Below are 17707 nucleotides of genomic sequence, written 5' to 3'. Positions count from 1 at the left end.
GACCTCTATTGCCACCAAATAGCGGAATACCTCCGTTCTTGCTCCCTACCCCATCTTACACCAGCCCAACTGACGGTATTGAGCGGTGACATCACAGCAGAGAACATCTTGCAGACTATTAAGACTTTCATAATATAAAGCATTAAGACCTTCCGGTCCAGCAGCTGCTGAAGTTCTAAGAAGTTTGGTTCCACTCTTGTACCTATCTATGCTTCTCTCGTTATTCAAAGCTATTCTGCGTGGTAAGAAAGACTATAAAGTACATTTGTCACTTCTTATTCTTTGATCCCCTTATTCTTATTTATAATGTACCAACATATACAATCAAAGGCTGATTATTCACATCAGTCTCTACCCCAGTGAAGCTTACAATCTAAATCCCACGCCAGAAGCACACACATTCCAGGACTAATTTGGGTAGAATACAATTAGCATACGAGTATGATTTTGTGAAGAAACCGATGCAAATACAAGAAGAACATACAAGATCCAAGCAGACAGGACGCTGGTAAGATTCACACCCAAAGCATCAATGCTAACCGTATTTATAGTCTAAATTATTCTCTCATGTATACAGCGGCTCACTGTGCTGGAGGACTAAGCCCGAGCATGATACCTTTATAATAAATATCTATGGAAGCTGTCCCAAAATGACTTAACATCAGTCCCACAACCTCTGTTCAGCTATACCACAGTTTGTAGGCGCCGAGCACATATCATGCGACAGGAACATAGCAGCATGCAGCTTCGGGGCGATTTCTGAGTAAACAGAAGTGTTCTGACATTTCCTTTCAAGATTATTTTGTTTTCAGGTTTAGATACAATGCAGTTTCTCCAGCTCAGCAGGAGGAGAACGGACAGAAAGACTCATCTACAGCGGTGCTGGTTCATATATAAGACACAAAGTAATGTGTTAAGTGATAAAAGAAAAGGAGCCCCCGTCTCAGCAGCCTTCAATTCAATTGTTTAAACTAGAGGACACTTGAAATGTGTAAAAGTAAGTATAGTAGTTGTAATAGCTTTCGTTAGAGCAGGACATCTTATTTAGAGTTTTGGTCTGATGATTGTGGTTAGCATGATGCTATCTGTGGAGAGTTCTTGGTCACTTGTATTAGTCCTGGTAAGAAAATAGATTAAACAAGAGCATCTTAAGAACTATCGTTTTAATAATTAAATAAATACCAAAGTTTGAGGATATTATAAGACAAAATCAATATTTTGTTTTAGTGCTTAACTTTTATTTATATTTTTATTTAAACAGGTGTGTTTTGATTAGGATCAGAGCATATTTTTGTTATTACTTAATATCTCCTGGACATCAGTGTCTCTCCAGTGTTGAAGTGGGCAGGGACAAAACAGCCTGAACTCAATCAGATCGCTGGAATGTTCATAGCCGCACTGAGTACGTACTTATCTGGTGGGAGGTAGTGTCCTGTCCCTTAGCGGGATTATTTTGAGCACATACAACAGGGACAATATCATGAGCGGAACCAGGAAGCCCCAAACTGACAGCTGTGATTTGAGGCTTCTGATGGGGGACGGTAAAGACAAAATACTTCTATATATGAAACAAAAAAGTTCACACATCCAACTTGGATTGTAATTTGAACATTTTAGACAATGTGTCTTGTGTAATACAAATGCTTAACTCAGCATGGTAGTGATTTTATGAAGTGCAGTATAAGCAGTCATTTAAAGGGCTGAACCAACAATCAAGGGAATGCAGCCTATACATTCATTAAGGTCCATCAATGAGACACTATATGCTTTTAGTAATCACTATTGACAGTGCAGCCACTAAGATAAAGGGACAAATTCTCCTACTGGTTCTGCCATACAATCCCTCCCTCCACTATGCATAATAAGTACATTAAGCTGTGTAAATACTGCCATACAAATTGCTTTGCGACAGAAAGATAATCAGTTACGATTGAAAAGCTGTCATTTGAAAATCGGATGAATTTCACCTATAAAACATCCAGCTAGAAAATAATAAGTGGTTAGCACTTCTGCCTCACAGTGCTGGGGTCACGAGTTCAATTCCCGACCATGGCCTTATCTGTGTGGAGTTTGTATGTTCTCCCCGTGTTTGTGTGGGTTTCCTGCGGGTGCTCCGGTTTCCTCCCACACTCCAAAAACATGCTAGTAAGTTAATTGGCTGCTATCAAAATTGACCCTTGTCTGTCTGTCTGTGTGTGTGTATATATGTTAGGGAATTTAGTCTGTAAGCAGGGGCAGGGACTGATGTGAGTGAGTTCTCTGTACAGCGCTGCAGAATCAGTGGCGCTATATAAATAAATGATGATGATGATGATGATGATGAAAAGCCACATTGTGCTCTGTGCACAATCACAGTGGGATTCTTAAACTCCCTCATTATCCACAGTTACACTTTTCTTATTATTGCCATTGGCAAGGCAAGTAATAGAAGTATGGATCGCCACAACAGATCAGGAGCAACAACACACTGCATATAAAACTCCAACAGACATGAAAATTTAACGATACATATTTTTCCCATTAGTTTGAAATGTAATAGTTACATTCCCTACATACCATGTCCACAGGGTCATTCATTAATCATCAATACATCCTTAATTCTGTCCATGTGATGCATCACTGAAACAGCTATCCCATTACTGAATAACTTACTGGGTAGTGTCAGACCATGTATTGATCATAGGGATCAATGGTTATTTCAGACTGAGCCCTCTAGGCTTCATGTCAATCACCGCTGCATACAAAACAGAAGTCACACAAAGGCCTTTTACAGGGTTTCAGGAGCCCTGCACCAGCGACAGAATAGATGTGTCGCAAGAGAAGACAAACCTATAGAACAGATCTAGCTAGAATGGCACTTCAGCAAATAACTCATTAATTGCCCGCTGTTGGCTTGATTGTATTTTAATTATTAAAGTTACAGTTGGTGTTACACTGACACTTTTCCAGCATTAGAAGTGCTTATTCCCAATTTTTATAGTTTATTTTTTTTCCCCCCTCTAAGCCGAGAACACCCAGCCCTTTTACTGCTCACAGCTTACAACGAGCGCTTAAAACACTGTGTGCGACAGGGAATGCCCAACTATAATACAATTAAATTGGAGTTATTGTTGAGAGCACTTGGGTCATGTCCAAACCATTGCTGTTGGCATTTTAAATACTTCTCAATCAATAAAAGCGCTCGTGTGACACCAGCTCTGTTTTAACTATGGAAATAAAGTATTTCAATATAGAGCAATCACGCTTCACAGGCTCTGCTATCCCAGTCCGCGCATCAGAACGGCGAGAGACAGAGGGAGCGGCTTCTTACTCACACTCCCCTTATAAATCGAGCATTTAGACTGCACTATGAAAACAAAGCACACTAAACAATATGCAAACAGTACTAGTAAGTAAAGCACAAAAATCATAATAATGTCTTGAGAAAAGTACCCTTTAACGAATGTACTATATACACACACTGACAAAAACTAGATGCATGAAGACTGCTGCAGAAAAAGTTAAGGACTTGTCTAGATCATGCCTGTTATCATACATTGGAAAAATCTGGAGACAGCCCACACAAAATGAGAAGCAATTAAAATAGTTTAACCTTCAAGAACAAAGTTAATTAGGTTGCAAAAAAAAACAAGCACAGAATTGCAACCACGTTCATGTATGAAAATGGGAGGCACCGGAGATCAACCAGCTGATCATCACTTTTTCCATATGAACTGAAATGCCCAGTTTGGCAGAGAGATACTTGAGAACATCTGTTCGTGAATGGAAGAAATCCAGAGCAGATTGTGTACTCTGAACCAAAGCTAAGAGAGGTCCTACACACTGGACATCTTACTAGTCAATTACATTTAATTTATTCACTGAGTTAAGTGAAAATACAAAGTGAATCTCATCAACATTGTAAGAATGAAGGCTGGAGTCAGCTTTGAAGCCTAGTGCTAAAAAGCGCTAGAGTTCAAATTGCCGCACACTGACACAATGAAGTTAATGGGAGACGTTCATCCTGCTACACAGGAGCAATTACAATCAGACAATACTGCATTCAGAGCCCTCAGGGCTTAATCATGTGACAGGAAGATGAGAGTTCCCCACTCAACGGGTCAAAGAGCGATAGGAGCATTATAAAACCACATGTGACACCATGATACCCGCCTGGTCTTATACGTGTGATGTATGATCAGCCTTTCACTGACATGTACACAGGTTAATGATCGATAGAATACACATAAGAGCATAGTACACAATGTAGATTTAACAAGGACATTAAGAAACATTCAGAACGAGCAAAAACGCACAACGTGTATTGCGCACACTAATCTATCTGAAATGACACCAACATGCAAATCAAAGATTTTGCTTTGTAGGAAGAGATATTTAAATGAAACCCAAAAGATGTAAAGGGGACATTTATGGAAGAACTCTCACTTTAGAGCCTCCTTCTGACAAATGTGCACATAATAAATGCTCTGTGCAGCCACATATTTCCAAATGACCTTCACTGTACTGGAATAGATTTTAAAAAGACATCTATTTGTGCAAAACAGAGAATCACTCAGAACAAACATTGCAACTGCCAATATCACCTTTACACGACATATTTTTAAAGAAGATGCTCTACCCGGCTCCTTTCCTGTTATTAGTGTATACGGAACAGAAACTACCACCATGCTCGCAAGCTCCAAACTGAGCTACGTGGTGACGACTACAAAACGGATCTTTGCACACAACACTCATACTGGCAACATTCCAAGCTGCAACCTTTTTATGTTCATACTCAGATGTTGCAGTACATTTACATTAAATAGTGATGAGCTCTTCTACGATGTTAGAATGAGGCATTACCAAGCCAAAAATAGCCAGTTCTCTTATCTTAAATTTGATTTATCACTTAATCAAACATGGTCGATGTCAACTGCAAAGGTCAAGGTGAATGTCCCCCAGGGGTGTCGGATATAAAAGTGAGTGATGGTCTATGAAAATATAAAAGGCAGCTTTATGTCCGTGACAAATGTTTAGCTGCAGATTGATGTGCATGTGTTTACAGTAAACAATTTTAAGCAGATCCTGCAAATGCAAATTCATACCCTTCAGGCTCAATCCAACCTACTGTTGCTGGCAGGAACATTTACAATTTAAGAATGTAGACATCAGTTCCCTGATGTTCTATTTTGTGGGATAAGGTTAATATAATAAAGAAAAACACAAGACATGATTTGGATGCTTATCTCCATTAATGCCGCATTCTGGGTTACTTGTTACATTAAGAAGCTGCCTGTATAATTAAAGGAAGTCAAAAGCTGAAATATGCTGCTTAAGTATTCGCATCCCTATAAATTATTAATCCCAAAGCCCCATTTTGCCTCAATAACAGGTTTAAGTCTTTTGGGCAGGGGTCTACCATCTATGCACACTGGTTAGGAGTGATTTACCCATTCATGTTAGAAGAATGGTTTTATATCATTAAAATTTCTTGAACAGCGGGTTTCCAATTGTGTCAAAGTCTCTTGATGGGAATCATATGTACATTGATTCGTCCACCTAAGCACATTCATCTTTTTCATTTTGCACTCAAATGCTAGTTTGATCCTGTGTGTTTGGGATACTTGTCCTGTAATTTGTTGTTTGTTTTTTTTCAGTTCCCATATACTTTGTTCCATTTATTCTTCTCCATCAATCCTAACAGGACTTCAGGCCCCGCTCATGAGAAGACCACAGCATAATGCTGCCACACCAGAGTGTACTGTTAGCATAGTGTCTTCATGTTGTGCCAGAGCTTTAAATTTTATGCAAAAAGCTCTGTCTTCGTTTCTTCTGATCAAACACAAAAAAACAACATACTTTTCCCCAAGTTTTGCCTGGATCTCTTTTAAGCTGTCTGGCAAAAATGTTAAGGAATGGCTTCTTTCTTCTTACCTGCAAATGGTGCCTCCAGTATTTGTCATCAGACCTCCACACTGTCCCCACCTTAAGAACAGATAAATGCGAGTACACTGCATCTCTATACAGTGATGTTATAGCACGAGGTGGGGGGGGAATGGAACCTAAAATGACCTTGTAGAATATGAACCTATTGGTTACAAACAGTCGGGAGATCCAGAGGATTAGATTTTGTAGTAAATATCAACAATTTATAATTGTATACCAGTAACAAGGAAGTTACACAATCAGTGAAAAGGGATTGTTTTCCTAAATTGTCTGCGTTTTCCCAAATATTATCCATAAAACACCTATGTCACCAAATGGAAACTCTAGGTTACAATATAAGCTTCACTTGTGTATAGTAAGAAAAAATGAACCACATAGTACTTTGTATCTTTGGTAAGAATCATCATCATCATCTATTTATATAGCGCCAACATATTCCGTAGCGCTTTACAATTGGGGACAAACATAAGAAACTAATAAACAAACTGGGTAAAACAGACAAAGAGGTGAGAAGGCCCTGCTCGCAAGCTTACAATCTATTGGACAATGAGAGATTGACACATGAGGTTAAGTCTACATTTTTCATTTTGGCCCAGCCAGGCTGGAAAGGTAAAAGTGACTCATAGGCTAAATGATCCTGTCACACAACAATGTCGGTCAGGGGGTAGTTGTCTTGTGTGAAATTGTGTAACAGGCGGTAATAGGCTAAGATAGTGAGGTTACGAGGGTGGTTGAGGAATATTATAAGCTTGTCTGAAGAGGTAGGTTTTCAGAGAACGCTTGAAAGTTTGTAGACCAGAGGAGAGTCTTATTGTGCGAGGGAGAGAATTCCATAGAGTGGGTGCAGCCCGAAAAAAGTCCTGTAACCGGGAATGGGAGGATGCAATGAGGGTGGATTAGAGACGCAGATCTTGTGTAGAACGGAGTTGCCGAGTTGGGAGATATTTTGAGACAAGAGAGGAGATGTATGTTGGTGCAGCTTTGTTGATGGCCTTGTAGGTTAGTAAAAGTATTTTATATTGGATTCGGTAGAAAACAGGTAACCAGTGTAGAGACATACAGAGTGATTCAACAGAGAATCACATCAAGTACTAGTTTCAGGTTCGGATGTGCTACACCAGGCCTGTCCAACCTGCGGCCCTCCAGATGTTGTGAAACTACAAGTCCAAGCATGCCCTTCCAGCTATCAACAGGTAGTCTACTGGCAAAGCATGCTGGGGCTTGTAGTTTCACAACATCTGGAGGGCCGCAGGTTGGACAGGCCTGTGCTACACTCTCTCATGTAGAATATCACAATGTGATGGTTTACAAGGTGCTGATGATTGATGGACCAAACTAACTGTTCTCTCACTAGCATTCATTGCTCGCAGTGACCTTTGTCCTTCACCGACTGGGCATCTGAATATGAACCATGCAAAACCGGAAAAACTACAGAAACTGCCTTTAGCAATTGCTTGACAGAAAGAGACATCAATAAGCTTCAACTCCGCTCCAGGGAGGAGTCTGAACAATTACACGACCAGTCATACCAAATGAAATATACAAGACAGCATATTCCACATAACATTCTGCACATGACATACAGGGGTGTACACCAGAAGTCAATCACCATGCTAGGCCTGACAAGTATTAGTGATATCCTGATTTGGCTTCGAACGATCCACAATACAAGATCAACTGCATATAAAATGGAAATAAATACTGCAATTAAAATACAAAAACGAAAACACAAATTAAATGAACTTCATGTCTTGGGAATAAAGATCTCATCATCATCATTGATAATTTGTAAGTCCCACAAAACTCAGCAGCAACAGATGGACAGATAGTATATAAACATAGACCGAATCACACTCATAAGCAGATCAGGTACATACGAAGAGATAGAGACATAAGATCTAGCTCGTAAGAGCTTACAATCTATAAAAATTAATCATTTTACAAGCCATCTGGACCAGAGCATACTTCCATGCCTGATAATTCTTTGAAAGGCCAAACAAGTATATTATTGTTGGCATGACTGTAAGGAAGCAGTTCGCCCACTGTAAAAACAAAGGTGAATTAGGATAACAGCACTAGCTTGTTTTAATAAAAATATGCAGAGAAGCAGCGACTATGGTATATGAGCACCTCCCACCACAACCAAATCATCAACCTGCCAGAGCGAATCCTACTTGACCCAACAGCAGTGACACTCCCCCCGGCCTCTGATACTGGGGCAATCCCAGAACCAGAGCGAATATGGGCTCATACTGGGAGTTCAGTATCACGGACATCAAGGCTAAAGCAGAAGTGAGGGGAGGAATACTAATTACATCACTACAATACACAACTGTCACTGGTTGTCCGACAACCAGCTAGAAATTAGAAAAGGAGTACACAACCCAAACAGTAGAGGTGCTGGAGGAGGGGTTTAGGGAATAAAAAGCGGGGGGGGGGAAAGGAGTATGATATAAAGATTTCTATGAAGGTTGCAGAAATGGCAGATTTAACCTTTAAAGGCTGTTATTTTATTTATTTTTGCTTTATTACAGAGCGCCCCTTGTTTGCTTGGGAGAGAGCATTTATTAAAAGCGCTGTTTATGGGGCCCAGGAACAAGCTCTTTATGTCCTGCTGTGCGTGCTGGAGGACGACTGCCTGGAAGAGTGAGCACACCAAATAAGATGCTCTACCTCCAAGCTACTGTTTAGTAAAGCACTAATATAGTACTTGGTGACAGAGCCTCTCCATGCTTAGAGCTTCAGGGCTTTTTTGTTAAAATTTACAAAACAATAAAAATAAATAAAACCTCAAGTGTTTATTTTGGTATATATAACCTCTCCCCTAACTATAACAAACGTTTTCTATACACACTTTACTACAGGGTAAATATAGCACTTACTTTCCACCGAGAAAGCCCTCACTAAGTGAACAATGATCTGCTCGCACCTAGGTGGAAGGGTCACCTCTCCGTACTCCTCTTTCATGACCTCTCTGCAGATGGACACAATGGAACACTGTTCTCCTGGACACCCTTTAGTCCCTGGCCTTTGTGGCACAGAGCTCTCCTGGTTCTCCTCCTACCTCTCTGAATGCTCCATCAGGGTCTACTTCTGGCACATACTCCTCTCCACTCCCAGTATTTGCCAGGTACCATCAAGGCTCTTCTTTGGCCTCTGCTTTTCTCTTTGGTGAACTAATACGGCCCCTTAGCCTCCACTACGTAGAGGACACCCAAATACACCTCTCTTCCCCTGATCCAATACCTTCGCTTTTATCCCGTGCGTCCAACTGCCTCTCTGCCACCTCTACTTGGATCTCCCAAAGCTACTAAAGCACATGTTCAGATCGGAACTCATCAACCTCTGTCTTGCATGGCAGAGGTTTGTGGCCCTTTATGAATAAATGATGATGACCAGCTGCCCTCTTTGGGATGCCCGCCAGATTACGGCCGGCCTAATCTGCTGCATCACAAGGAGTTTGAACAGTGTAGTGCTAATTGATTATTTTTGCTACTCAATAGAACAAATTCACATATATACATAAATATACACCCCCCAAAAAATTGAGAATCAGAATTGAAAGCTAAACATTTACACCAATGCTTCCAACAAATGAGACATCATACTATTTACACAAACTAACAGTTCAATAATGATTGGTAAGACATCAGAATGTAAAGCAGTTTTGCGCTACAAAACACCACTGGGGAATAAGACGTTCTATTTGCATATGACCTTCAAATGATTTCCCGACCGAGAAAACTGCTCAGTTACAAAGTTAAAATACATGACTTGGTTTTAAATTGGCAATATAGTCATACAATCTAAAATGACATGTAGCAAACGTGCATGGTTTGTGCACAATATATTTTTTAGATGAGAGACCAACTCTAACGGAGGCTCTGAAAGACTAGTTCTGCAAAGCGCAACTCAGAGGAAATCGCCCCCTCCCAACTAAACACGAGGATGCTCCCAATTGAGGAGGAAGTGAAAATTGTTGATAAAAGGAATTTTAATTTTCAATCCCAGGATGCTGTGACACCAACAGCAGTTCCAAGAGGTAAACATTGTGCTGCAGACAAATCTTTCCTTGTACCGAAATATCTGCTACTACTAAACGTTCAATTTATAAAAAGTGAATGACAAAACAAACACATTTCAGTGTCTAAGTCTAAAATGGTGAAGTTCTAAATCAGATCACACAGTACAGAGGTGACCTATGAACATTCAACAGACAAGCTAACTAACCATTTATTTTATTTTTTTTAAACCACATCTTTCCCTTCATATTTTGAGCTCATTACCGCTGCAGTATTCTATACAGCAATGTTTAAATAAACCATTTGTAATATAGAATCATATATGCAAGGTCACCCAGCGTTGCGCAAGTGCAACATGTAGCAGTGTTTATATATTAGCAAATTATTTGGTAAATAGCCCAAAAATACTATTTAAAAAATAAGATTTGTTGCTTTGCCGCGAGATTTCCTTCCAGTAGTCAAACAACAATTGTTTAAAACCAAAAAATTATGTTTTCAATATTTGTCGCTCTGTGGCATTGCCGCTGTGTGACCTACTTTTTCGATACTAAATAACTATGTAAGATTTGGAAATTTTACCTTGAGAGCTGTGGAAGATATTCGCCAACAAACAACACACATATACTGTATATATACACACTTTAGCAAGCTCTACAGGTTAGAAACCAATTTCCCGATTTTTAAAATCCCTTACAACCCACAGTGGAGGCAGACATTTTGTGGGCTGGACCAACATCCATTACTATGCAGCCTATCAATTCACCAGAAACACGTGTGTGTGTGTGTGTGTGTGTGTGTGTGTGTGTGTGTGTGTGTGTGTGTGTGTGTGTGTGTGTGTGTGTGTGTGTGTGTGTGTGCGCGCGCGCGCGCGGGGGGGGGGGGGGGTGTACCATTAGATTAGTTTGCAATAGCCTAATATAAATTACAAATTGCTTTACAAGTCTTGCCCTTAAATTGATTTTCACATTGACAAGCGGTTACTAAAGTTCTAAAGAGCTTTATAACAACAGGGTGGGAACAATTAGAAGATGACTGAAGCTGGTAAATCTGAGTCAATGCTAACGAGCAGCCTACACAAACATGAGCTCATGTCTTTACTTCTAAGAGACACACACTACATAGTCAGCCTTTTAAAATAAGGGTGTTCTTTGCCATCATACACAAATGTCCCAAGTGAATGTATTAACATATTACAGAAAATAGAGTTTATGTAAAATTAAATAGAATGCGAAAATCTAAAAAAAACTAAGTGTGTATAAAATACTACAAAATGCACCTTTAATATTAAAACAAATACCACTAATAGGCTTATTATACTCCTCTTTATTTTTATTTTTTAACTTAAACTAGGACTAGTGTCAATGTGCAGTTCTCTGGTGCCCCAAATGTCTTCGTTCCTAGTAGAATGTATTGGGTAACTGATAAACAGGGAACCCCCAAAACAATTCTAAGATACCACTTATGGCCCAGACCCACAGATTACACACTATCATTTATATAAAAAATTGAGATTGTTCAACAATTGTTTCCTTCAGAAGCCACCCCACAACTGACTACTAATACCAGACACACACTCCCCATGTGCCCAATTACACAGGTATGGTAACTGGGTGAACAGGGCATCTCGGTGTATCAAAAGAACCCAAATGGACGGGTGCCTCAATACCTTGGGGTGACCAAACCCCTTTCAAAATCCTCTAAGTGTCTCTGCTGTTAATGGCAGGGTCCTTATACTTTCAACCTAATTAAAGAGGTGATGTCTCCGACTACGGTTTTACTTTGTGAATAGTTATTATTTCGCTCACAGACCACACTACATTTCCTAGTTTCTTATTAAGGAGTTGTCACATTTCAGCAGACACATCTTGTAAGGTTACACATTGCATTTCATGGGAACCTCACGTTATTGGTGTCAGTAGGCATGTACTTTCAAGGGTGTGACGCTTCTAACTTGTCTAGGTTTGACAGGGCTGTACATTTTCTAAGCGCAAAATAAAAATAAACTACGACACTGCAGTTTTCTTTGTTACCTTGATAGAGCTCCTGTAGGCACCACAGATCTCTCTTTTCACTAAGAGGCAGAGCTCTCTAATAGAGTCATATGATTCTAGCAATGTATTGTGCTCCTACGACTTCAATAATGCATTCTGTGGAAGCAGTTTTATAAAGGATGTATGTGAATTAAAGGAATTTAACATTTCAGTATTACAAAAATGAGTAATTTAGGCTTCCTGTGACTTGTTATTCCAAAAAATGTTAGAGGGGCACAGATTTTCCACCTCTGTTAACTCATATGGATTCAAGTAAGTAGTAGGTCAAAGGCAACATGTTCGTAAATAAATACTGCAATGCCAGAAATCTTGCACAACATCTGGATGAAAGACGCTCATTGCAACACTAGGGAGTAAATATTTTGCATTTTTAGCAATGAAGCCATCGTGTGATTAAGGGTTAATGGTAGAAATTGCCATGTCAACCAAGCAGCAGAAAATGTGATTTAATTGGTCAATCATCTCGGCAGCTGCAAGAATATAATGTCTCCATTTCAGTTGCTCAAAAGCCGTATGCCCTAAAAGCTTTCATACTGCTCGAATAACAACGTGGGTATGATAGGAATAGGATTTTTGCATGCTCTTAAGTGGCAAATCGCACCGTAATTGTATCTCTTTGTTGCCAGGCTCTTTGTTTGAGAGAGCAGCAGAAGAGTGACAGTGCCCTGATGCATCACTGGCAGGGTGTGTCAACAATAGCCCAGAGCGAGGACCATGCCCGATCCTCTCTGGTGTAATAATCCTCTGCAATGAAATGTGGGTAGTCCTATTTAACCTTGCTACAGAACAGGAGTTATAATATACAGTTTACTCCCCATATGTCGTAAGAAAACAAATTTACCATGCAAGCGTGTGCTTTTTGCAAGTCATACAGAAACAAAACGATGTAACTTATAATCAAACATAGGATATTAAAATGCATTATTTAGTAAAAATGGAAACAGCTTGAGGTGCTGTAATTCATATATAATAGACAGATATTAGCTTCCATCAATGCAGATGGAAACAAATGTCCAATTCCATAGGAAATACCTGTGCGTTTTTACAGTGTGACTAAATCAATCTTGTTTTATTGCATCACAACATAATAAACGCTAAAGCATGGAAGGAACACTGATATGTACAGTCTTATTGCATGTGATTTAGTTATATACAGCGCAGTCCTTTGTGAATTCTCTTCCAGATCGTTCCTGTAGGCTCCCTGGGAGAGGTGAGGGGAAGTGAAGCCCGGCACCGCCTGTGCATAATTTAAAAGGACGAGGCTTGAGGCAGCGATGGAGAGATTAGTGACGCAGCTACCTCCCCCATGGAGGGGAATGACAAGACACAAATAACAATGCCCAGATAAAAACACCACCCTTCATTACAATTACCATGTGTCTGGGGAGCAACAACAGCACACAGCCTTCACAACAATGCCGTTCATCCTTGCACCAGGACAGGTGACAAGACAGGAATAGGTGTGTGTGACTCACCCAGTCTCTGATCCACCTGCTTTCATGAGAGATTGTCATGGAAATCTGTGTAGCCAGAAAGCAGACGGACAATCCATGTGATGTACAAGTACTGCAATGCCTGGGTATAGAAGGAGTAGTTCACAAGAGACAACACAGACCAAGGTAGCAGATCCTTATATCCAAGCACTTAGCCTACGGTGACTCATCTGCTGCTTAGTAAAGCAGGCCATCAACATTTTTTCGTACCCATTATACGTCTAAACTTAAGATCAGCACTACTGCATCTCATCACTTACTCATAATGATCTGCATTTTTTACCTATTGCAATATACAAAGATTTACAATTCAGTCCCATCAATGCTAATATGTATTATATATTGGCCTGAATGCATGACTGTCAAATCTCCACCATAGTCATACACATGACCTAATAAATCATCACACGTAATAGCAGATTGAGGGCCGGATTTACTAAACTGCGGGTTTGAAAAGGTGGAGATAGATTCTAGCTGTCAATTATTTAGTGCACTACAAAATGACTGCTAGTATCTGATTGGTTGCTATAGGCAACATCTCCACTTTTTTTTAAACCCGCAGTTTAGTAAATATACCCCTAAGAATCAATAGTTTAGGCATCAGTAAACTATACCTTTACAACACCTGACATCTTCCTCTACAATAACAAGCAAGCACCGTACCCAAACAGTACTTTCACTTAAAGGGCCAACAAAATGTAAAGTTTAAATTGGTTAGTATAAAAGCTTTAGCAATAACATTATCACTTAGATATGCAAAATGTTTAGATCACAAGCTATATTTGAGATAACATTTTCATTACAGAGAAGCAGTTTGTCCCATGTACTCCAGATTTCCTGTCTGCAGGACCACTGAAGGGCACTGCGGTGTTAGATATTAATATTGAAAGACAACATTTTGCAATGAAATCTATACAAGGTTAACTACAATATGTAAACTGTTACTTCTGTAACAGTATGGGTATTTAACATTTAATTACTAATGTTACAAGATGCATTTTCTTACTATATAATTTTATACTACAGGATTAGTTACCATACACACTAAAGACACATGATACCCAACAGTTCCTGTCAATAAAGAAATGTATTGATCTTCCAGAACTACTGAGACACCACAGTCTTCACCCAGATTCCAGTAAGCACAGTCATCCTTCAGTGATTAAGAGAATGCTGCAGACACAACAGTTTCTGCACCACTACTAGAAATACTGATCCTGCACACAGGATATCTCCTTTATCCATCCTTGCCATTGTAATATTTTAACTAACCACTTCCAAGACCAGCAGATGTAACTATATTACCCCCAGCAACTAATCTGTCATCACAAAAACACCTATGTGTGTGCACTTAAGAGAACGAAGGATGACAGTCACTCCCAGGTCCTCCGGTCCATGCTTCCTGCTTCCCCTCCTCCCACTTCTATGCCTCCTAACAAAGTGCATCCCACCAAACAAATGACTTAGGACTATCTTCTAGGTAACTCTTCTATTAGGTGCTTTTTGAAAAATATTATGCAATGGACATCAATTTATAGCAGAATAGTAAACCTAGTACACACACACACATTATAACTATGTTATAAATATTATCTTATCCAGTATGGCTCTCATGATCATTATATAAATGCAATAATATAACAATAGCCACTCCATAGATCTCACTGTAGAACCTGCTGAGAACTCATCCTCTAAATCTCCTCAAACCACTCCCTGAACCTCAGCAACATATATATTCAGTTTTACTGCATAATCCCAACATAACCAGGCTCAGCATTTTACCTGCACCCAATCACCAACTGGAGCTCACAAGACTACAATTTACATGCAGACCCCATTGTATCCATGCTCCTAACAAAATGTAACCAGGAATTGTATGCTGTATTGTTCTAGGGAAGACATGGTAACATTATATAACACATAGAACCACATCTGCCCATTAGGATACATAGGCAAGCACAGTGGGGTATGACAGGTCACCAGAATCCCCCTCTAGACAAAACTTGCTCAATAATATGAAGATAAAGTTTTGGAATTCATCTTTAGTAATGTATACACACTTGTATTGGCTCCTCTTTGCAGGGGAGCATAATGTGTTGTATGTTCCAGAGAAGGGCGTGTATACAATGTTAGCATATAAAGCATACAATGCATAAATATTTGGCAAAATGAAAATTTGGGATCTCCCCTGTCAAAATACTGCACGTGCCCATGTCAATGCCCAAAGAGAGTGCCAGAAGCACGTTTCCTCCATGACAGTACAGCATCCATACCCACTGAGCACCAATGACCCTCAATAGCAGTAAAGCCTCTACCTCTTCACTGAACACCAAGGGCCATGCCTCCCTATACAATACAACGTCCATCTGTCCACAGGAGCACTAAGGACCATATTTTCTCCAAGACAATACAGTATCAATCCCCACTGTACGCCAACAACCATGGTTTCCCCAGGACAATAAAGCCACCATCCATATACAGGCGCACCAAGGACCATGGTGTCTCCATGAAGACACAGCACCCATCCTCACAGAGGACCAAGGACCATGGTTCCTCCATAGCCATACAACCTCCACCTCTACACAAAGCATCAAGGACCATGACTACCCTGTACAGCCTCCACCCATCCCCAGAGTATCAAGGACCATGTCTCCCCTACTACAGCCTCTATCCATCCCCAGTACAGAGGACCATGTCTCCCCTACTACATGGTCTACATGGTCCTCTGCTCCTGGGATGGATGGAGGTTGTACTAGGCTAGTACAACCTCCATCCATCCCAGGAGCAGAGGACCATGTCTCCCCTAGTACAACCTCCATCCATCCCAGGAGCACCAAGGACCATGTCTCCCCCAGCACAGCCTCCATCCATCCATCCATCCATCCCAGAAGCACCAAGGACCAGGTCATCTCCAGTACAGCCACCATCCATCCCAGGAGCACCAAGTAACATGACTCCCCAGTAATACCTCCATCTATCCCCAGAACAGAGGACCATGCCTCCCCCAGTACAGCCTCCATCCATCCATCCATCCATCAAGTACTATGGGTCCCCTACAACCTCCAGGTAGCAGGACAAGGTCTCCCCTATAACAATGCAGCCTCGCACGATGCCCATCACATCCCTGCAGCCACCGTCCATGATGACACACTGTGCATCCTCCCCTCCCAGTCACCATGCTGAGCCCCCTCTGTGTACACCGTCACCATGCTGAGCCCCCCCTGTGTACACCGTTACCCTCAAAACACCCTGTGTACACCGTCACCATGCTGAGTCCCCTGTGTACACCTCAGACCCTCGCTGTGTACACCGTCACCCTCAGACCCCCCCTGTGTACACCCCCTCAGACCACCCCACCTCCTCCTCGTACCGTTCAGCGGTCAGTGCCGCCGCAGCGCTCTCCACGGGTAATGGATGATGTATCCGGGGATTTACCGACCTCCCTGTCACAGGCCCGGGCCCTGGCCTCTACTAGCTGACAGCCGGGGCTCCGGAGCTCATCCTCCTCCTGCTGCTGCTGCTCTGCCGGTATCCGCCTGTCTGATCCCTAATGAAAATGGCGATCTCTCCTCCCCGCCCACAATGCACCGCGGCCAGCCATGATGTAATGTGTCAGCTCTTGCCTGGGAGGGGGGCAGATGTCAGCTCCTGCCTGTGAGGGGGGGCAGATGTCAGCTCCTGCCTGGGAGGGGGGGCAGATGTCAGATGCTGCCTGGGAGGGGGGCAGATGTCAGTTCCTGCCTGGGATGGGGGCAGATGTCAGATGCTGCCAGGGATCAGTCTCTGCTGGGCTTCACCATTATACATCTGTAATGTAGACTGATTATTTTCCTAGAAGTCCTGTTTCACATAGATTTCATTGAAATATTTACTTCTACAATGATTGACAGGTCAGAGGATAAATATTACATGCCAATCTGAGGCTTTTACAATACAGTTGCTAACTGTCCCTTATATCCATTTTATTATTTTTTTAATCATGTGTTTTATTATTGGAAGAATGCTATAAAACAAATAAAGAAAACAAGTGACATATGTTGTACTAATGTGAATTTGCTAATCTAATCAATGAAATTATATATTGTCCAGGTTATATATATAGTAACAAGTTAGGTAAATGTTTAACAATAGGATGCAAACAATTACTATGGGTTATATTTACTAAACTGCGGGTTTGAAAAACTGGAGATGTTGCCTATAGCAACCAATCAGATTC

General features: G+C 40.9%; 1 protein-coding gene across 10 annotated transcripts in view; it reads right to left on the bottom strand.

The window, feature by feature from the left end:
- The window catches only part of KLC1 (kinesin light chain 1), a 47401-nt gene extending 30341 nt beyond the window's left edge, over window positions 1-17060 (bottom strand). For 3 of the 10 annotated variants that reach the window (XM_075192508.1, XM_075192511.1, XM_075192517.1), the window contains exon 1: window positions 13474-13564. In XM_075192508.1, coding sequence (XP_075048609.1) covers window positions 13474-13499 — 26 coding nt within the window. In that variant the 5' untranslated portion in view covers window positions 13500-13564. Of the gene's footprint in view, window positions 1-13473; window positions 13568-16861 lie in introns of those variants that run through there. The other 7 variants (XM_075192515.1, XM_075192516.1, XM_075192518.1 and 4 more) reach the window with 4 other exon arrangements.
- Between the last annotated feature and the right edge of the window lie 647 nt (window positions 17061-17707).

Source organism: Mixophyes fleayi, chromosome 12, assembly GCF_038048845.1.
Source record: "Mixophyes fleayi isolate aMixFle1 chromosome 12, aMixFle1.hap1, whole genome shotgun sequence".
NCBI classification, from domain to species: domain Eukaryota; kingdom Metazoa; phylum Chordata; class Amphibia; order Anura; family Limnodynastidae; genus Mixophyes; species Mixophyes fleayi.
This window is presented reverse-complemented; position numbering and strand designations above follow the sequence as displayed.